Source organism: Mesoplodon densirostris, chromosome 4 (assembly GCF_025265405.1).
Source record: "Mesoplodon densirostris isolate mMesDen1 chromosome 4, mMesDen1 primary haplotype, whole genome shotgun sequence".
In the NCBI taxonomy this organism is placed as follows: domain Eukaryota; kingdom Metazoa; phylum Chordata; class Mammalia; order Artiodactyla; family Ziphiidae; genus Mesoplodon; species Mesoplodon densirostris.
In genome coordinates this window covers 35,981,302-36,003,012 of record NC_082664.1, presented here as the reverse complement: position 1 = coordinate 36,003,012, position 21,711 = coordinate 35,981,302, and the positions used below count along the sequence as shown (strand labels likewise).

At 52.3% G+C, this 21,711-nt stretch overlaps 1 protein-coding gene across 8 annotated transcripts in view; it reads right to left on the bottom strand.

The window, feature by feature from the left end:
- Window positions 1-772: 772 nt before the first annotated feature.
- The window catches only part of TMEM229B (transmembrane protein 229B), a 40,441-nt gene continuing 19,502 nt past the window's right edge, over window positions 773-21,711 (bottom strand). For 2 of the 8 annotated variants that reach the window (XM_060095960.1, XM_060095961.1), the window contains exons 2-6: window positions 16,012-16,193; window positions 11,738-11,821; window positions 11,385-11,527; window positions 10,837-11,216; window positions 773-4,378 (exon numbers count right to left, since the gene is read on the bottom strand). In XM_060095960.1, the coding sequence (XP_059951943.1) occupies window positions 3,857-4,378; window positions 10,837-11,028 (714 nt within the window). In that variant the 5' untranslated portion in view covers window positions 11,029-11,216; window positions 11,385-11,527; window positions 11,738-11,821; window positions 16,012-16,193 and the 3' untranslated portion in view covers window positions 773-3,856. Of the gene's footprint in view, window positions 4,379-8,744; window positions 9,575-10,836; window positions 11,217-11,384; window positions 11,528-11,737; window positions 11,822-12,156; window positions 12,257-12,635; window positions 12,761-16,011; window positions 16,194-21,711 lie in introns of those variants that run through there. The other 6 variants (XM_060095962.1, XM_060095964.1, XM_060095965.1 and 3 more) reach the window with 6 other exon arrangements.

Below are 21,711 nucleotides of genomic sequence, written 5' to 3'. Positions count from 1 at the left end.
TCAGAAAGCACAATGCCTATTCCATCTGGAAAACCGGCAGGTATTCTATAGTCTGGCTATGCCAGGGGAGCCAGGCCATTTTGGTTTGGTTAAACTGGCTGAGCAAATTCTGAACCCTCCATCCTCCTCCTGGAAGTAGGAAAGTAGGCAGGACCATGGTCGGGGGAGAGGAGGACAAGGGATGCTAGACAGAGCAGAGGTACACAGAGCAGGAAGGGATGACTCCCTGCAAGTGTACTTCTCGGGGAAAGCAGCACTGCCAGGGGAGAGCAGAACTCTCTGCTTCTAAAAAGCATGACTTTCAAGGTAATGGGAAGTAAGGGGGTCTAGCCTTCCAGCTCTTTGGGGTACCCTCAGACTCCTTCCATGGGCCCTCCCGCCCCATGAGACATTGCAGGTCATGGCTGGCATTTTCAAGAGAAGCCCATCTCATGGGCAGATGCAGTAACCTATAGTCAACCTGGATACTGCCTGGGCCTCCCCATCTGCCGTACAGCCTGGTCCCAAAGTCAGGACTGGACCAGATTATGATGGGGAGTCGGGGGTCGGGTGGAGAATTCAGGTTACCAGAGATGGTCAGCACAGAGATCGTGGAAAGGACTGGTGGAGAATGCCACCTGCCCTCTCCACAGCATGGCCCCATCCAGCATGCTTCAGGACACTGTGATGCCAGAGTGTGAAGGGCCTGGCCTCCAGCAGTTCCTAGGGAAGGGGCTCCAAAACAGAAGAAACAGAGATGGGTCAGAGCCAGTCCTGGAACACAAACACCAGTATATTTTGTGTGCATGAATGTGAAAAGAAAGAGACAAAGAGACCAATGGAGACAGAGCAGGCAATGGGTGCACAAAGCAGGCAGGTATCCTTCTGAAGAGCTGCCACAGCTGAGAGACAGTCCCACCCGCCTCAAGGGCCCTTTTGTAGAGCAGGGACCTGCCGCTCCTCCAGGCCTGGGGTGGCCTCAGAGTGGAAGGTGCTCTCCCTGCCTTAGCCGTAAGTCCTCCAGGCCTGAGCCTCCCAATTTTCTGCGTCCCCTGTGGTGATGTCTGCATAGCCCAGAGCTCTATAAATACAGGTTCTCCTAACTGACCCACTCAGTGGCTGTCTCCCCAGGAGACCCATGCAGAAAGCGAGGGACCACGACAAAGGGACTTCATGGGCACTCCCTAGGTATTATTGCTGTGAATAAGCATAGACCATTTTGACTCACTGGCATCGGAGGGGACACAGCACAAGGGACAGGATGCCTAGCAGATGTCAGAAGCGATTCAACCATGCAGGGCAGCACATGGCAATCTGTGACTCAGAGATGCTGCCATGTCCTGTGGAGAGAGGCCCAGGACACCAGAGGTTCATAAAAAGTAAGCAGATTCTCTGCTTTGCAGGGCTGGGATTACTCCAAACTTTGAGTCCTTGGGCACTATGGGATTGGGGCCCTGAAGACACACAGATCCTGTGGTCAAGCTCCAGGTCATCACCTCCCTTTGCTAGGGGCTCTGTCCCCTACGAGGGAGAATAGGAGCCTCAGGGCACCTGGATGAAGCAGAAATACAATGCTCTGCACGTTGCCAGGCAGGCAGGTTTACTTGGGGACCTCTCGCACTTGGGAGTTTTTATAGGGCCCAGAGAGATAGTGCCAGGGAACAGACAGGGCAACCTCTGGAGCAGCCAGACCCAGCGGGCCACCCAAGGGCTTGCTCTGGCAGAGAATCATGGAGGCCTTGGGCTGGGAGACATCAACAAGCTGACCACCAGATTCTGTCGTGGAGGGGAGAACAAAGGTGAGTAGTGTGGTCTAAGGGGCTTAGAGGGGTAGTGGGGTCCAGGAGACCGAGATAATGTGGATCAAGGGGAAAAGACCGAGGAAACAATTACTCAGACAGAACCGGGAACCAGACACTATTCTTCCTCTGGAATCCCCTCCACCTGTAGATGGAAAGCAATTGACCCCCACTGGAAGGCTGAACCCCTAGAAGCCCCCAAGCCCTTGAATTGGGGCCACAGTAAAATCAAAGGTAGGGTTAACCCCTGCAGAATGTAGGTCGTGCCTGGACTGGAGGAGCCTGCTCAGGACATAGAGGCTGGGGATCGCCCTTCAAACTGTCCTGGACAGGGTCACTGCAGAACACAACCCTGCCAAAGGCAGAGTCTCCCAGCCTTTCTCCCAATCCAGGACACCACCCCTGCCCACCCCCAGCATCCCCACCCTGGCCTGTGCCCTAGCTGGTGCTGTCTGCACAGTCTAGGTGGAGCAGTACAGCAAGAAGAGGAGATTCTCTCCACAGGTGGTATTATCACTTTTAATGTTCTATAAAAAGGGAAAGGCTGATTTCTACCTAAGAGTCATAGTGTGGTCAAGAAGAGACCATGTACCATGGGATAGGCTCCGTTCTGATGGACCCCTCCCCTCAGGGAGGGGGCAGAGCTGGAAGTGGGCTGGAGTTAGGATTTCACCTGTCTGCTGCCAGCAATGGACCTGTCACTCAGGAAGGCGGGGCAACCGAGATGACAATGCCCATGAGCACGGCAGGGTTAATACTGTTTAAGGAGCACGCTCAGTGGGTCAGCCTTTCTGGGAGGGCTGAGGAGGTTTTGCTGCAGGGCTGGGGCTATGGCAGAACCAGACCTGACCCATTCCCACTAAGGATGCTTCGAAGACCCTCCCAAAGCTGAAAGGCCCTCTCTTTCTCCCTCCCTCAGGCTCCATGACTCTCCACCACTGCATACCTGCTCCTCCACCACCTAGAAAGCTAGACTGCCCCGGCTGGTTTGAAAATAAACCAGTCAGGCACCTTTACCGCCCAACTTCCCCCCTTCACACTGATTTGTCTCTAGGTCCCCACTGTGGATCCATGGGGCCCAAGATGGCCTGACTGTGCGTTGGGGGTATCATTAGTTTTTAGCCACTGCAAGGAGGTGAGCACCAGGGGCCCTGCCACAACCCCCCAGACCGGGGCGGGTGGGGAGGCATAAGGGGGGACTTCTCAGGAATCGGGCCATCGACAATAGTGGAGGGAAGGCTGCAAGAGGGTTGGAGGGGTCTGCTCAGGGCTCTATCTCTGGCAGCTGCTGTGTTGCCTAGGGAGTTGTGGGTGGGGCAGGTGGGGTGCTTACATGGATAAAGGGGCTGCTAGTGGTAAAGACTTTGAAAATAAGAGAAAAGGGGGAAATGCTGCCGAACACACAGGGATTGAAACCTCCAAAAGCCCAAGGTTGGTGGGAATCCAGCACCAGGGGGGGAGCCCCCGAAGGCCAAGGGATCAGCGTGGGACCCTGGGGGAGGGGAAAGGAGCCAAGGGAAGACCTCCCAGCCCTTGCAGACCAGCACTCCTGCCCAGCAGCCTCCCGGCTGCCCAGTCTCTTCTTAGGCTGCAGCTCAGCAGGCCCCTGGGGGAGGTATTGGTTGCAAGCAAGCACCTGAATATTGCCTAATGGAACCAGCCGAAGCCCAACTAAACCAGGTGAGAGGGAGGCAGGTGGCCGCCGCAGCAGCCCAAAGCCTCCTCAGGCTTTGCCTCCCACCTTCTGCTCCATTCTCAGTGTCCCTTAGTCAGGACAGGGCCTGCTGCTTCCAAAGTCACCCACGTAGTCCCGTCCCTGTGTAGCCACAGGCCTCCCGCCCCTGAGCTGGGCTGAGATCCACGGACCCTACCCGAAGTGCCCCTGCCGCCTCCACGCCCCGCCCCCAAGGCCTGACCACGCCCCCAACGCCCGCCCACGGTGGCGGGAGTGGGGCATGGGGGCTCCGTGTGCCCTACGGGGCAGGGCTTGTGCTGTACAGAGGGGGCAACCCTACCAGCTTGGTACCCTTGTCCACAGGATCCATGAGAGCCCCCCAGCCCCCCACCGCTCCCCCGGCTCAGTCAGTCTTGACGTGGCCGTTGGCCAGGGCCAGGGGGCCGCTGGGCTCCCCGGGCTCGGCGTTCTTGTCAAAGCGGAGGCGGAGGGTGTTGCGGATGATGAATTGCTCCATGATGAGGGCCCCGCAGAACCAGGGCACGGCGTACTCCAGGGTGATGAGGCCCATGAAGTCAAAGTCGAACTGGGAGTAGTCCCAGGGGCAGGCGTTGAACTGGCGCAGGATGAAGCCGGTGGTGAACTCCCACAGGTAGGTCCAGAGCGTGTAGATGAGGCAGCGCACCAGCAGCGGGCAGCGGCCGCGCAGGCGCAGGTACATACGCTCCACGATGAGGATGGACGTGCCGTAGATGAAGAGCGCCCACACGCTCGTGACCCCCGGGAACTTCCAGTTAAAGTTCACCACGAATTCCCAGGCCGCCGTGAACATCACCTCGCAGAAGTAGCCATGGATGGCGTACAGGTACCAGCGGGACAGCGCCGTCAGGGGCTCGGCGGAAGCCATGGCGCTGACTGGGGCTGGCTGTTAGGGACGCAAAGGAGACACAAGTGAGGGAGGAGGCCCCCAGACTTGCCCACCCCAAGTCTCTGGAGTGACCAGGCCGGAGGGGATTTCAAACCTGCCTCTACCTTTCTCTTTTAGTTACTCATCATACTCTTAACCCTACTCCATGTTCATTACTTTATTTCATATTCCTTACCTGAGCCAGGTAGGCATGAGAAATAAAAGGAGGAAAACAAACAGCCCCACTGGCTTCCTCTGAGAAACGCTACTCAAGTGCTACTTGGAGAGAGGTGTCTACTACACTCCCTATAATAACTTCTTAGGATGATTGGTAGTCAGTGGAAAAGTACCCCCATTTCCAGTCTACTTGCTGATTTTTCACTAGGCCCACCCACTGGGGTCCCCATCTCTTCCCCCACTTCTTCTCAAACTCAAGTGAGTTCCACATCACTCATACTTCAAGTGAGCTCTTTCTAAGCAGCCCGTCACATGTGTCTTTTATGTGTGTGCATGTGAACATATACATAACATAAAAGTTACCATTTTAACTGTTTTAAAGTATACACTGAAGTGATATTAAGTACATTCTCACTGTTGTGCAGCCATCACCACCATCCATCTCCAAAATGTTTTCATCATCCCAAACTGAAACTCCGAGCTCATTAAACACTATCTCCCCATCCCCTCTCCAGCCCGTGGCAACCACTATTCTACTTTGTCTCTATGAATTTGACAACTCTAGGTATCTCATTTAAGTGGAGTCATGCAGTATTTGTCCTGTTGTGACTGGCTTGTGTCACTGAGCCTAACGTCTTCATGGTTCATCCATGTTGTAGCATGTGTCAGAATTTTCTTTCCTTTTTTTTTTTTTTTTTTGCGGTACGCGGGCCTCTCACTGTTGTGGCCTCTCCCATTGTGGAGCACAGGCTCCGGACACACAGGCTCAGTGGCCATGGCTCACGGGCCCAGCCGCTCTGTGGCATGTGGGATCTTCCCGGACCGGGGCACGAACCCGTGTCCCCTGCATTGGCAGGCGGACTCTCAACCACTGAGTCACCAGGGAAGCCCCTCTTCCCTTTTTAAGGCTAAATAGTATTCTATTGTGATCTACCTAGATATATTTTGTTTATCAATTCATCCATTAATGGGTGTTTCCACCTTTTGGCTATAGTGAATAATGCTGCTCTGAACATGGGTATACAAATATCTGTTCGAGTCCCTGCTTTCAGTTCTTTTGGGTATTTACCCAGAAGTGGAATTGCTGGATCATATGGTAATTCTGTTTTTATTCTCTGAGGAGTGGCCTTGCTGTTTTCTACTGCAGCTGTACCATATTACATTCCCACCAGCAATGCACAAGGGTTCCAATTTCTCCATATCCTTGCCAGCACTTATTTTCTGGTTTCGTGATGATGGCCATTCTAATGGGTGTGAAGTGGTTGCTTATTGTGGTCGCATTTGTTTTTAACTGCTCCATTAAGTGGGGTTTTGGTGTTTAGTTTCCATATTGAGAGGAAACCAGTGGAAACCTGACAGAGGAGAGAGTCCTCCCCTTTACTTCTCATTCCCTTCTGATCCTCTCTTTTAAACCCCACTGACCTTCAAGGCCCCACCATGCTTCTCCGAAGACTGCCCTGGCCCTCCACCAGTGACTGTGTGGACCACTCATTTGACCCTTTACTCAATGCCACCCCTAGTTACTATCCAACCAGCCTGTGTACTCCTTGATGGCAGCAGCTGTCTCCCGGTCCTCTGTTCCGTGGCCTTGGTACAGTCCTCCCCTGAGCAGGCGTTCTCTAAATGACACGTCATTTATGTGGAGGGTGGGGTGGGAGAGTTCAGGGTTATACCAAGAACGAGCAGGCAGGGCTTCCCTGGTGGCGCAGTGGTTGAGAGTCCGCCTGCTGATGCAGGGCACATGGGTTCGTGTCCCGGTCCGGGAAGATCCCACATGCCGCGGAGCGGCTGAGCCCGTGAGCCATGGCTGCTGAGCCTGCGCGTCCGGAGCCTGTGCTCCGCAACGGGAGAGGCCACAACAGTGAGAGGCCCGCGTACCGCCAAAAAAAAAAAAAAAAAAAAAAAACGGGCAGGCAGAGCAGGAGAACATGAACCCCAGCTCTGCCAGCTGCCAGTGGACTCCAGGCTGACACCTCTAGCAGTCCTCTCTCCGAGGTGGTAGAAGGAACAGAGGTTAACAAGATGACATTTGCAGTCTGCCCACCTGTCTGGGAATCCCAGCCTTACGTTTCAGCTAAAGCAGACCTAGTCACCATAATGCCTACCCATGCACATTGCTTGGTGGTCTTCCAATCACTTTCATTCACATTTTGTCATTGGTTCTTACTAAGTTAAGACTCACGTGACGGGCAGGTAGTTTGACTTCCATTTTTTAAGAGAGGTAGTTGAAGCTCAGAGAGAAGTCATTTGCCCCATATCCCAGGGCCACTGAATGGAAGAGGTGAGACTAGAATCCGTATCTTTTGATTTCAACTTCAAAACTCATACTTCAGCCATCTCCTAGACATGCGTGCCTAATGTCACCCCCCTGCTCAAAAACATTCAGTGGTTCCCCATTTTCTAATGAAACGCTGCAGTGTCCTTGGCCTGGCATTCAAGACTCTCCCTGATCTCACTCCAATCTACTTTTTCAGCCTAATTCTCACAGGCCAGCTCTCCGCGTCTTACCACCATCCCACCCATTGTGTTTTATGTGCCTTTCTCCTCTTGCCTCCACAGGTACAAACCCAGCTTACAGGTTACCTTCAGAACAAAATCTTTTCATCCTCCCAACCACAAATCCTTTCTTCCTCCCCTGAATATCCACAGCAGGTACTGTCTCTCTTTGGTACAGATGATTTCGTTTCACTGTTGATAACTTTCAGTCTCCAGTCCCCAGCCAAACAGCTTTCCCGTGTTCTACACCTATTTACCCTGCTCCTTCCCGAACACCTCCACCTAAGTGTCGCATAGGCACCTCATATTCCTTTCCCAAACCAAACTCATTATCTTCCCCCCAATATCTCCTATGAACCCAATCTCTTTTTTTTTTTTGGAAATTAGAACACTTTGCGCAACGTTTTGGTCCACTCTTAGCTCCTTTTTTCTTTTTAAATTATGCAATTAAAGGAGCACCCAGCACACAATTCGACACAGGGAGTGTGGGAGGACCGGCCAGTGATAGGAGCCCAGGCCTCTGGCCTCAGGCTCGAGCTCCCCTCGCTGCTCCGGCCACGGCACCGAACAGCAGCCCCTCAGGGCCCCAGAGGGTGAAGCGGGAAGGTGGTTCCAGCCCCAGCAGCTTTCCTGTCCCTACTGGTGCCCAACTGTCAGTGCGTCTTGTCCCACACCTGTGGCCGGGAGGGGACCGCTTGTCCTCTGTCCAGCAGAAGGGCTGGTCACCTTCCCTTGCTGCGAGGCGAGTACGGAGGGCCTCCCGCTGGAGGTGCCGCCTCAGGCCAGGTCACCCAGGTCCACCTCAGGGATCGTATGACCCCCATCTTTTTTTTTTTTTTTTTTTAATGTTGCCTTCACAAAGGAGGTAAAGCCTGGGCTGTGTGTGTGTGTGTGTGTGTGTGTGTGTGTGTGTTTAAAGAAGATGTTGGAGGTAGGAGTTTATTAATTTATTGATTTATTTTTGCTGTGTTGGGTCTTCGTTTCTGTGCGAGGGCTTTCTCTAGTTGTGGCAAGTGGGGGCCACTTTTCATCGTGGTGCGCGGGCCTCTCACTATTGCGGCCTCTCTTGTTGCGGAGCACAGGCTCCAGACGCGCAGGCTCAGTAGTTGTGGCTCACGGGACCTAGTTGCTCTGCGGCATGTGGGATCCTCCCAGACCAGGGCTCGAACCCGTGTCTCCTGCATTAGCAGGCAGATTCTCAACCACTGCACCACCTGGGAAGCCCTGACCCCCATCTTGATTGATGGTACCACCATGCACCCAGTTAGTGGAGAGAGGTCATTTTTGCTTCCTCTGCCACTTCCCCCCTTTAACCTGAACTCCCTGAAAGTAAGGACTTTGATTCAGCACCACATCCCCAGGTGCCTAGAATAGTGCCTCGCGCACACAGTAAGCATTCAGTTCAAGAGTGAAGACATTCTTGGGACTTCCCTGGTGGTCCAGTGGTTGAGTCAGTCTTGCTGTGCAGGGGACGCTGGTTCGATTCCTGATCAGGCAACTAAGCCCATACGCGCAACAAAGAGCCCGTGCACCGCAACGAAAGATGCTGTGTGTGTCACAACTGAGACCCAACGCAGCCAATAAATATATATATATATATATATATATATATAAAGAATGAAGACATTCCTGTCACTCAGCAATTGCTACATAACAAATCATCCCCAAACTCAATGGCTTAAATAAACTCTCATTTATTATTACAACTCACGTGCCTATGGGTTGACAGATCTTGGCTGGCCTCAGTCACAAGGCTGTGAGTCATCTGGGGGCTCTGTCCTATGCTTGGTTGGGATGGTTCTGCTCCACTTGCCTCTTGTCCTTCTTCTGGGCCTAGTGGACTAGCCCTGGCAAGGTCTTCTCATGGCAAGGGTGGAGGTCCAAGAGTGAGCAACCCAACTGCACCGGTGCTTTTCAATACTAGGTAAGTTGTTAAGTCACACCCACTAACATCTTGTTGGCCCAAGCAAGTCACATGGCAAAGCCACCAAGTCAGCCATTAACTCCTATCCTTTCTACCTCTTAAACATCTTTGAAATCCATCTCTTCCTTGTCATTCCTCTTTCTCATTCCTGCTCTAGTTCAAGCCCCATCATCTCTCACCTGGATGACTCCAATAGTCTCCTACTTAGCCAGTCTCCCAGCCTTGCCTTGCTCCTTTCAATTTACTCATCACTACTGTGAAAGAGTGTATAGAAACAGCAGTCTTTCTAAAATGCACATCCAATGTTTCTCCCCACTTAAAGCCCATTAGTGGATCTTTAACATCTACAGAGTAAGGCTCAACCTTACTAGGCATGACTGGCAAAGCCCATCGTGATCCACTTCTGCTTCGGAGCCTGTCCTCCAGATCTCTCCATTGCTGTTTTTGCTACTTGGGGTGCCCTTCCCCCACCCATGGCCTGCGAAGCCATCATCCTTCTTCAAGATCCAGCTCCTCTTCTGTGAAGACTTTCCTAAACACCTGCAACCCTGGAGCTGACCACTGCCCTGTCCACCTCTGCACCCCGTTCACTTCTGTGATAACAGTTAGCATTCGTCTTTGCCATGATTCCTCTGGAGGCCAGCACTAGCAGCCACCTGATGAATGTTTAATACAACATTAAGAGAAAAAAGCAGGATTCAAAGTGGAATGCTGAGTATGGTTTTGATTTTGCAAAGGCATACATACATGTAAATATACAAAAAATTTAGCCACAATCATCTCTAGATGGTGACATCATAAGTGATTTTTATTTCCATCTTTATACTTTTCTGTAGACTCTAAAATTTTTTTCTAACTAGTATGTATAACTTTTATAAAAATAATGGTATCTTAAAAACATTTGTTTTTGTTTGTTTGTTTTATTTTCTTTTTTTGGCCACGCAGCATGTGGGATCTTAGTTCCCCAACCAAGGATCGAACCCGCACCCCCTGCAGTGGAAGCACGGGGTCTCAACCCCTGGACCACCAGGGAAGTTCCTTAAAACTATTTGTTGAATGACTATATATTAATCATCTTAGTGCCTTGTATATAGAAGATGCTCAGTAAATTTGCCAGACAAATGAACTTAAGGAAACCTGAAGTTGTGTAAAATTAACGCCCATTCTTCCCTCCTGAGCCATGCCCAACAACAAACCGTGACTCACAGGTGTGAATGGTGTGTAGGGTTAAGTGCAGGGGCTCCAGATCCTAACTGCCTGGGTTTGTGTGGTGGACGATAATACCCCCCACATGTGGGATCTAGGGCACATTACCTGACCTCTCTGTCTCAGTTTCCTTATAAGTAAAGTGAAAATAAGAGTAACTACCTCTGAGGGTTACAGCGAGGATGAATGAGCTAAGAGATAGCCACTACTAGGGATACAGTAAATGCTCAAAAAAAGATGGCTTTCATTTCTGGCACAGAGCCAGGATTCCCGGTCAGCTTCTCTCTCCCACCTGTGGCAGGGTCTTTCTGCCCCTGTCCTCACTAGCAGCCGGGCAGCCTTCTGTGCCAAGCAAGTCAGGTCTTCACCTCCACCCAGAGCACTAACCCGGCAGCCAAGCTACCCATGAAAACAGTAATCACACATACAGCCCATGGAACAAAAACTCAGCTGAGGAGAATCGACGTGAGCTTCCAGCTCCCGTGTGGCTGAGGAGGTGTGATGAAAGGGGAGGGGTCTCAGAACCAACCCTGTGAGGGCCTCGCTTTAAAAGAAATGTGAGTGAAAGGGCCAGCATCCCTGGCACAGTTTCTCAAGCTCTAGTTTTATGCTGAACTCCCAACAGGTTGCTAAGCTCTGCCCAGAAGAGAGCTTGGGCTCCAGGGAAACTCACAGAGGAGCGAGGAGGGGTCCGCAGTCCGAGGTGGGTGGACAGTGGTGGCCTGGAGACCCCTCTGCCTCCTGCCCGACTCAGGGTCCTCTGAACGCAGGTCTGTCCACCTGACAGGCACTCGTAGCCCTGGCCCCTCTGTCCCCCAGGATCCGGAGAAGGGACTTCTTCAGACGTGCTCTTCAGCAGCCTCATGTAACGGGTGGAGTCATCACTCTGGTCAGTCCCCTCCTTGGTGCTGCTTTTAAAACCCTACTCTCCTTGCTTCTTGGTCTGATCTTTTGGGGAGGCCAAGAATGGTTTCCCAGTCGGTTACAGATCAGAGGCTCCAGCCACGCCCACACCCCGGAGCAGGTGACTTGGAAGAGCTGGACGCCCAAACCCTATGGAGCAGAAGCAAGATTAAAGGAGTAGCTGTCAAAGGGAGAGAGGGCAAGTGCCGAACAGAAGAGAGGGTGTGGGGAGAGAGAACAGGGCGAGCCTGGGGCCTGGATTCTGTTTTTAGAATCTCTGTGCCTGGAAGAACGTGGGTAGGTGGAGGGGAAGCATACCTAGGCGAGGTCAGGTCGTGTCTGAGGAGACCTGGACTGGTCCACGGAAGGTGAATGGGGAGAGCTGGCGGGGGCCAGGAGGCAGGGGTGAGGACAGGGACGGGGATGTGAGACAGTGTCGTCAGGTGGGATGGCAGCTCACACTGTGATGGGACAGATGCTAAAATTAAAGGCAGGCATTGGCCTGGGTGGATTTTCAGAACTCCACTCCCCAAACCCACTTCTAATAGTCACCGGAGCTGTGCCTGAACTTTGAGCTAGGACAGGCTCCCCTCCCGCTGCTGGGCCCAACAGCCTCCATCCCTGCCTGGCCTCCCCCAACCTGAGCCCGTTGCCCCAGACCCTTCCAGTACCTCCTTGTTCAGCCCTGGGATCGGAGCCCCGGGTCTACCTGCATCAAGAGGAACCAGCAGTTCACGGGATGTTGCTTCTTTCTCCTGGTGACAGACATAACCATCCTGAGGACCAGGACATAAAGATGGGACAGCCCAGGAATGAAAACTCAGGGCGGAGTAGAGAGGAGAGCGTGGGCAAGACTGAAAGCAGAGAAAAGAACGTGCAGAGCAGTGGATGGTTTCACAAGCGGGATTTTAGGGAACAGCCCTCAGGTACGAGAGCCCTCATGTGTGATGAAAGAGGCAGGCACACGGAGTTCCAGCAAAGGGCCAGAGCCCAAGGAGAGTCATCAGGACAGGGCACTGCCCCTCTGAGGAGACAGGTGGGGGAGGGGGAGGGCTGGCTTTCAGAGCCCTGCTCCCTAGGAGTAGCTCACCTGCTGCTCTTGGAACCTGCTGAGCTATTCCTTAGGGTGACAGAGAGCAGAGTGGGCAGTTGAGAGGAGCGAAGAGAACGCCATAAAAGTCCAAGACAGGCTGGAGGCAAAACCAGATGGGATGATTGTTCTTGGTTTTGCCAAAAAAACCCACCTTATAGCATCTTAACTTCCTGGAACAACACGACAACTCTGGGAATTTTTGTCCAGAGGAGCATCTTGCTAGAAAATCGGGATTCCCCTTCTATGTAGACAGGCTGGGCAAGCCTTCCTCTTTCACCTCATTTACTTCCCAAATTTCACTCCCCATCCCCAGGCAACAAAACCATTACAGTTAATTAATACCACTGCTCTGGGGAGATGCACAGGCCTTCCAGGGGTCTCTGTGGACAAGGCATTGGGGGCACAGCTTGAGCAACCCTGAGTGCAGTCTCCCGGTGGGGTAGTGGAATTAATGAGGAGTGGGCGGTCGCCCTTACCTCTGGGTGCCAGATGCAAGTTCTGAAACAGTCCTGAGCTTCCCCTGTGGTCATCAGGTTGAGGGGGAGGAAAACATGGGCTTGCTTCAGGGCCAGAAGGGAAGCAAGTGGGGGAAGATACCTGGGGTCACCGGCTTGCCCAAATGCCATAGAGTTCCACCCTCTCTTGTCGTGGGCGCCCCCCCAGGAAAGCTCCCTGGGATGGTCCTCCTGCCACTTCCCAAGTCACAGTAATAATCAGGCACTCTTCTCAGTACTTTCCATGTATTAACTCAGATAATCTTCAAGCCCATTTCACAGATGGGGAATTTGAGGCAGAGAAAGGCTAGAAAATTAGCCTAAGTTCTTACAGCTCCACAAGGCAGAACTGGGATTCGAACCCAGCTCCAGAGCCTTCACTCCCAGTCAGCACATTGCACTGTTCTTGAGCCTGACTACAGGCTCCTTTGAGGGCACTACCGTTTTCTGAGTTTCTGCTTGTGGAAGGCTGAGATGGTATATGGAGAGACACAGGAAGCAAGAAGGATGTGAGCTGCTCGGTAGATCATCAGCGAAGCCCAGAACTGGTGTCAGAGCTCCTGAAGGCTCTCAGTCTATTCTGAGAGGCCAAGTTCTGTTCTGAAGCCACGTTCTGGCAGCATCCACACGAAGATCCTGCAGGGTCACGGCCGACCCTCACAGGACCATGGCAGCAGCCACCCCTTTGGACCTTAAGGCACGTGCCATTCAAAGACCTCTCACCAGAACACAGATTACCCAGAGTCTCCCCGATGGCCAGCCTGCCCCAATGCTGCCGGGAATCTCAGACGCCCCAGCCCTGCCATGGAAATGCCAGCCAAGAGCAGTGGCCAGCGTGCAGGCTGCCCAGAGAAGCCCTGTGCCTGCAGCAGCAACAGCAGCCAGAGTATCAGAAGCAACCGATCCGTGCAGGGCAGCAGGCCGCGGAGGATTTCAGACAGCCTCAGATGCTGAGCAAATCCCAACTGGCAGGTGCAGGGGGGGCAAGTGGGCTTGGGGAACGGAGTCAGCCTGGCACCGAGGCTTACCAGGGCTCAGACAACAAAGGGCAGCCTGCGGGTGGGGACTGCAGGCTGGGGTTCCTGTGCGTTGCCAGCAGGACCCTTCCCAGACTTTACATGGCTGCCTCTCTGTTGTCATTCAGATCTCAGCTCAACCATCACCCCTCAGAGGAATCTCTGATCCAAAATAGCCTCCCCGTCACTCACATCATCCCATTTTAGTCATAGCGCTTTCACTTTCCAATATTTTGCTAGTTGTTCATGGTCTGTCTCCCCCAGTTAGAGTGAAAGTTCCACAAGGGCAGGGCTCTGCCTTGTTCACTGCTGGGTAACTAGTGCCTAGAACAGTGCCTGGCAGTAAGACCCACTGATACCTGTGAACGAATGGATTGATGAATGAATGAATGGGCCCAAACAGGCGCAGGCCCTTAAACACTGATGAGAGCAGGTAGAAAGAGCTAAAGAGCTCAGCCTTTCTCTTCTCCTCTTCCTTGGGAAATATAGCCTTTAAATTTTTTTTTATCTAGCATTTTAAAATGTCTTTCTTTTTCCTGATTACAAAAATGACATTTGCTCACAGTTGAAATTTAAATACTGCAGAAAGGAATGACATAGAAAGCAAAAGTCCCCCATCATCCCACATCTTAGAGAAAATCACATTTAATGGTATGTTGTGTACTCATTGAGATTTAAGTTAGTTTTAAAAGAAACAAATCCATGCATCATAGAAAGAAAAGGCATTCATAATTCCAGCAAACTAGCAGCCATTATCATTTCCCCTTTGCGATCTTTTCTCATGTGTTTATTTTACAAGTTACCATAATGTACTTATCCTGTAACCTGACACTTTCACTCATTACATCATAATCATGTTTCCAAGTTGTCATATTTCCTATGTTCTCCTTATTATAATGGCTGTGTAATATTCCACCAAGTGGAAATCTATAATTTACTTAACCTAGCTGTCCAACAAAGGGAGAACAACTGTTTCCCATTTCTACTCTGACAATGACACCACAAGAACATCTTTTTCATGCCTGTAACAAGAGCATTCAGCCCTTTTCTTTGCTGGAACTATTTCCTAATGAAAGATTTCTTAATGAACAATTCTACAAGTGGTATCACTGAACAAAAGGGTACAACTGTTTTAAGGCTGACGGTGTAGGTTGTTCTGGGGAATTCTGTGTAATGTGGGGAATAGGTCTCCGTCTGAGTCACCGCGTTCCCACAGTGGCCTCCACGACCATCTCTCTACCCCCAACCCCACTCCCACAGTCCAGGCTCTCTCACACCACCCCGGCTATAAATCAACTCGATAACACACTTCCTGAAAGACCCTCCAATCACAAGCTGATTTTGCAAGCCTCGGTTGACTGAAAAATAGACTCTAGCCTTGAGTTTTAAACTCTCAACTAGCAGTGGAGTCAAGATCTATCTAAAGCTGAGAAATACCCGGTTACCCTTTCCCTCTCTGCAAACTCCTACGTAGAAGCTAAGGGCTCTGGGCTCCCAGGGACCAGTCCAACAGCTCCTAAAACTTGTCCAGTCAAGAGTGCAAACCCACCAGTGCTCCCTGCCCTGGTTTCTGGGGGAGCTCTCTGCCTGCTGGCTCCTGGTCCCACGGTGGGACTGTCTGCCCTCTTCAGACAGAACAGCCTTTAGGCCGGACAGCCTCTGGGGCTTGGGAGAGCAGCCAACGGTCATTTTTTAAAGCGTCATCAAGGAAAAACCAGAGGCTGAGGCTGGAAAGAAAGGCTATGTGAGGACAGGTGAGACTCCCCAGCCAGGGGGCCCCTCGCCCTACATGCCACTCCTCTGGACTGAGGAGGAGATATGGCTGAAACATGGCAGAGGCAGCAGAGAACTTGCTCCTCTTGACGCCCTGGTGGCCACGTTTATGGCAGCTAAGGTACCACAAAGCCTTCACCATCCAGTGCCCTGGATGCTCTACCCAAGGCCACACAAAACACTCATGGCTTCTGGGCAGAGTCTGGAAGCCTAGGTGAGGTCCAGTTCCTACTGCACAGAGGTAAAGCCCAGGGCCCAAAGCACCCATGAGCATACAGATAAGAAAGAGAATTGGGGAAGATGCCATCTCCTAAGTGCTGGGTGTCTCACATCACTCATGTCAGCCCATCTGGGTCTGACCCAGTTCTTAGAGGCCATGTGGCTATACAATGGCTTTAGCATATGACATGGCCTGAAACTGCTGGAAAACCCCCTCCCATTCCAGGACCATAGCCCTGTGACAGCCCCTTGGACCGGAAGCAGGCTCAGAACTGGAACCTTCAGGCCTGTGCCCATGCTGCTGAGGTAGGAAGGGCCACTGATCCCCTGGGAGCCAGTAACATACTCACTTATCACACCCTTGAGTGCGCGGCTCTGAACAGACATCAGGATCACTGTCCAGGAGTGTCCCGGGTTAACCTTTGTCCCGGTGCCTGGCTGGGCCTCGGTGCCATTCTCAACAGTGTGGGCAAGCATCAGCCCCAGGGCTCAGCTGATTCTCGGTTAGTGGATGGGTGGCTTCCATTTGTCCCTGGAATTAAAGAGGAGGAGTTCATTAGCTTAAACTGCCCCCAGCTCCGAGCCACCAGGCCAGCCAGAGAGGCAGCCTCAAGGCAAACACAACTCCAGGCTCCAGGCTCAGCACCAGACACTCATCACACCCAGGCCATGGGGCCTCTCCTGGAGACTGCCACCTCCTCTCTGCCATCCTGCTTGCCCAGGTCTGGTTAATCCGGAGATGAGGGCCTGGAATGGATCCCAGGCAGTTCACATGGGGGCCAGGACTCGGCGCTTCTTGTGCCATGAGTGAATGTGTGCACACTTGTAAGTCTGAGCAGGGATATAATTTTAGAATCCAGCTCCATTCTCAATTTAGCTTCAAATTACACTCTCACCTTCCCCCTGTAGTGGGTACATCTGTTCTCAAGGTCAGTCAAGAACCTCACGGAAGACAGACGATGTAGAGCATTTGTTTTACCATTTGGGGAGCCAAGCACAACTACACGTGCAAAAACAAGCACACCAACAAAATGTGTGCTAAAACCCTCTACCCGCAAGCCCACTACCCTCATATTTATTTCATTTTATTATTTTATTATTATTGTCAAGACCCTATTAACATCGGTAACTGACTACAAGCTGATATAAATCTGACTTTATAATGCCCCTTGCCACATACATATTTTTAATAGAGCCCTAAGACTTGACCATCTGATAGAGACTTCAACATTTTTTTTGCTTTAATATGAAGGTGCTGAAGCTTCCCTGAAAATCCCTTGGATAAACTGTACCTTCTGCACGAGCCCAGGGACAGAGATCAGATCCAGCCCAGCCCTACAGAGGGATGGACCGGCTGCTCAGAAGCTGAGAATAGTGTGTGACCGGGGGTGGGAATTGCCCCCATCCCCCAGTGGACGGCCAAGCAGGGTGGACCACAGAGGCACCACCCTGTGCTGATGCCCATGGCCACCCTCCTCCCTCCCCCCCACCCCCGCCAGGCTCTCTGAGCAGGGGTGACTCGGGCCTTTGCTCCCGAAGGTGACAACTTTTGAGGCAGCTGGGGAGCCAAGAGAAGTGAAAGTGCAGGGCTTGGGGACCTGAAATTCACTGTGTGCACATGTGCTTGCAGGCAGGGAGGGCATGCACCCCCCCGGTCTCTCCCCTGGGCCCCTGCACTGAGAGAAGTGAAGGACAGAGGGGGTGAAGTGCTGCGGGCTGCTGTGCTCTCCTGGCCCCTGTCCCTCCCCAGCTCCTCCACAGACAGGAGCCCCCAATCCTGCCCCACCTGTCCACAGCCCTCCCTTCTCCCAGCCTGCCGGGCCGTGGGCAGGGATCACCCTGGAACATACCTATCAGGGGCATGTCCAGCGCGCCCTCCACCCCCAGCACCACCATGACCCTGTGCCTGGGGAGTTCGATCCCCACACGGGCACTTCCCCTTCTCTGGGCCCTAAGCAGGCCGCATTAACAGCACTAGTCAAAACCAAACAGAAACAGAAACCAAAGCCCACATCCTGGCAGCGCAGCCTGCTGGTCGCCACAGTTAGCCCTGGGGGCCCGAGGCTGGTTAGGCTGCTGCCCTAGCAGATGAAGCGCGGCTCCCTCCTGGGGCCAGCCTCATGCTGGACACCTCCTGCTTCCTGGTCTGCAGGCTCTTCCCCCAGGGAGCTGGGCAGGGGTTGGGGGGGGGCGCTGGACGAGGAGATGATGGGGTCCCACCTCTGCCTCCAAGTGCACAAGCTGTCCCCAGACCCCTCTAACACCTTCTGGCCCCTTAGACCGGGTCCCAGGGTGTAGAGGGCATGAGGCTCCCTTGAGGACAGCATGAGCTGAACCAGAAGTTTCTGGAGTAGAGGCACGTGTGAAGAGCCCTTATACAACTAACATGCGGTAGTACTTGTACTTTTTCAAGTATATCACCTCTCATCATTCTCCCCAGACTCCCGCAGGGAAGGCAGGAATTATCCTACCTCCCCACCCCCACCCCGTCCCCAACCCTGCTGCATTTTAAAGATGAAAACACTGAGTCTCAGGATATTAAGAGATTAGGCTAAATCCATACATTTGATTCAAACCCTGGTCCTCGGGCTCCAGAGTCACCCCTCTTGCCATATAGCATACCTTCAAACTGCTTTCCATCCCAATCTCATTCTCAAGGCACACATCTGCATGCACTCATCCTTCATTCAGTGTAATCTACTCAGCCCATCCTGTAAGCAGCTTATTTGTAAACGTACAGCCAAGTCTGTCCGTCCAGCTTCTCCTTCAACATGTCCCGATGCCCCAGAAGCTTGAAGGAGCAGAGACCACCATGCAATTTCAAGCCCTCTCTAACTGCCCTCCTCTGCAGCCCACCGTACCCGCTCCTCCTTTGAGACCCTGCCCCCTCCTAATTCCTTTGGGATGCCATCCTCCCACAGCCCCCCAGTTATTCCATCACTGATGTTCCCACAAGACTTTGAACAGCCTCCTATTGAAACATATTGCCCCATCTTAAAATGATTATGTGTCTGTTTCCCCCTCCACATGATGAATTCCTTGAGGCCATGAAACTTCTGTTGGATGGAGGGACAAGCAAGGTAGAGAAGGATCCAACTAAATTACTGGGTGATTGCAACATCCAGTGTTATTAACCAAACATAATGATGTCTGGTGTTCTTCTCTTATTTTTAGGCCACCATCATGGAAGGGTTCTCTCCCACAAAGCACCACTGGTTTTACAATGGGCAGGGCTGTCTCTGGAGACCAGGGAAGAAAGGAGGGTGCTCGCTATCCTTTCTCCCACCTCCAAGAGCCATCACCCAGGCTGAGAGGTGAGGATAGATGGGGTGAGTGCCTTGGGTCTGGACAGTACAGAAGACATGTCACATGAGGAGGGATGGGGCAGGAACAGAGCGTCCTAGGCATCCCGGGAGACACCGCAGGCTTTCACATGGGCAAGAAGCCAAGCTCAGGTTCAGGTCAGAGAATAACAGTGCCTATTCTGTTATTTCTACAATGTGCTGGCACTCTCAAAAGAAGTGTCCAGTTTCCATATATGTAGGATTCATTTCCCAAAGAGGTTTAACCAGCAGCTGCTGGTAGGAAATTCCCTCTGCATCATTCTCTCTCCTCCCCTGTAACTATTTAAGGTAAGCTGGGCTTGCAGGATTGAATCTCTGCTTCTCTGACCGGAACCTCAAAATCAAATCTACCCCCATCCACCACCCTTCTCCATGGCCTGGAACCTAAGAGTGAAGCCAGGAAGTGGCAGGCAAACACTATCCCTTTTTCTCTCCTATTCTCCTCTTCCCCAAATCACCCTACCCAGGTGCCCATAAAGTAAAGAGAAGATGCCCCAGAGACCCATCGGGGAGCCCTCTGGTTTTTCAAATCCTCCCCAGTTCTTCCCTTTTGACCCAGAACAACTGTTTTTACTTGTCCTGTAGTAAGACCAGCCCTGAACACAAGTGGATTGGCAACTTCCCAAACCAAGGAGTGAGCATGCTCAACTACAAATGCAATTGGATTGCCAACCCCCCCCCACCGCCAGGGGAAAGGCTGTGTCTGGTCAGCTCCCCCTTGGGAGCAAGGAGACCCAGGCCCTGGGGCCTGGCTGGCATGGGGAAGAAAGGGTGTAGATGGGGGATGGACCTCCCCTCCCCTCCACTTGGCCATGTCCTTCCATTCCATGCCCCTCACTCTGGGCTTGGAATCTGGCTTACCCTGCCTGCTGGACATCTCATCACCCTGTCTTCTGTCTCACCTGCAGGCTACCCTGTCCTGACAACCTCCTCTTCTTCCTTCCTCCTCCCCATGCAGCCCACTCCACCTGACACCCCCCTCCCAATGTCCCCCCTGGAACCAACCCTGACCACCCACCCCCTACACCTCAGAGGGTGGCCTCTGGCCCTGTGCTCCTTTCCTTTCCCTCCCATCCCACCCCCTGGCACTGTGTAGCTGCTGCTCACTGCCTGAAAGGCTGGACAGCTGCTGGGCTCTCTAATTAGTTGCCTGGCCGCCGTCCCAGAGCAAGGCATGTGTTACTGTAAAGAGCTGCCTCACCTCCCCTTCATCAATAATCCCCTATGCAGATCCCATCAGGCGGCAGCTGAGGGGCCCTAGAATCCTCATCATGTGAGACCAGCAAGGCTCCTTCTGTCAGCTGGACAGGAACAGGCAGTGGACTCACAGCCTCACCCACAAAGTGACCAGGAATTTATGTATCTGGTTTCTCCCTACGACTGCCCACAACCTTCGGATGTCCCACAGGTGAATCCACCGCACCAAGTCTTTGGAGCAACGGGGACCCTGCCTCTTCGTTGCCTCCCCAGTGGAGGCAGAAAGAAGCCCAGTTGGTCTTTCGGAGAACAAATCTGGAGCATCTCAACAGCGCGACTCCCAATGCCCTACTTTTCACAGCTTGCTACAGCCAAGCCACCGCCAGAGATTGCTAAACAGCCAGGGGACCTGGTCCCAGAAGTCCTGTGGAGGCTGGTTTGTTTATACGAGGTGCTGTATTCCAGCAAACATTGACTGAGGACCTGGTGAAGGCCAGGCACTGTACCCCATGTGAACAAGACAAGGTTCCTGCCCCCTTGGTGCTCACAGTTCTGTGGGGAGACAGACAATAAGTAAGCCAGCCAGCACATACTGTAATGTCTGGTATCAGGCCACGAAGGAGGGCAAAGGCCTGGTAGGGGAGAGAAAGAAATTAGATGCTGGAGGGCGAGTCTTAAACTTCTCTAAGGATCTAGCATCAGGGCCTAGATCAGAAAGACACAAAGAAGCTTTGCAAAGAGCTTTGGGAAAAGCATTCCAGGCAGGGGGAACAGTAAGTGAAACAAGGTAAACAAGTTTGAGAAACAGCCAGGCCAGAGAAGCTAAAGTTTGTGTAATTAGGGGTCAGACATTCCCTGCCCCTTATCGCAAGAGTCATCTGGTGATCCCTACAGGGCCAACTAGGTCAGGGCAAAGTGCCCAACTACCAAATAAATGTAGCCAGTCAACTGAAGACTCTTCTTGCAGGCAGGCGCTGGAAACCGTGAATTCCTCATCAGCTGTTGCTTGGTAATTTTATTAACAAATGAAGGGAAGGTGAAATCCTTTGACTCATGGCCTGGAAGTTCCATCTGTTTCTGATCAAAAGAATTTAAGTAACTTTACCAGGTCCTCTCTAGCCTGGGTGTTTCACCTTAACAAGAAGGTAAATATTCCTTTTTACTCCAGGTAGTTTGTTGGATTTTCTGTCACTTACAATCAAGAAAATTCTAACTAGCACAGGTGATTTTTCCTCATCTGGAACACACCTAGCTGGCACAAGAGTCACGTATCTGAGCACCACCTACCCATCTCTGCTGCTGTGAAAACCAGTGGCTCTGCCCTTTGCAGACAGTAAGGGGCAGAATCTCAAATAAGAAAGTCGGATGCCTGGCATGGTGGGTGACTCTCAGCAGGATGGCTATAGCTCTGGGGGGCTCCAAATCACCCTTCCGGTCACTGATTTTGTCAGTTCCCCTTGACTTACCTGGTCTTTGTCAGCAACTAGCACACCTTGACTTCTGCAAACA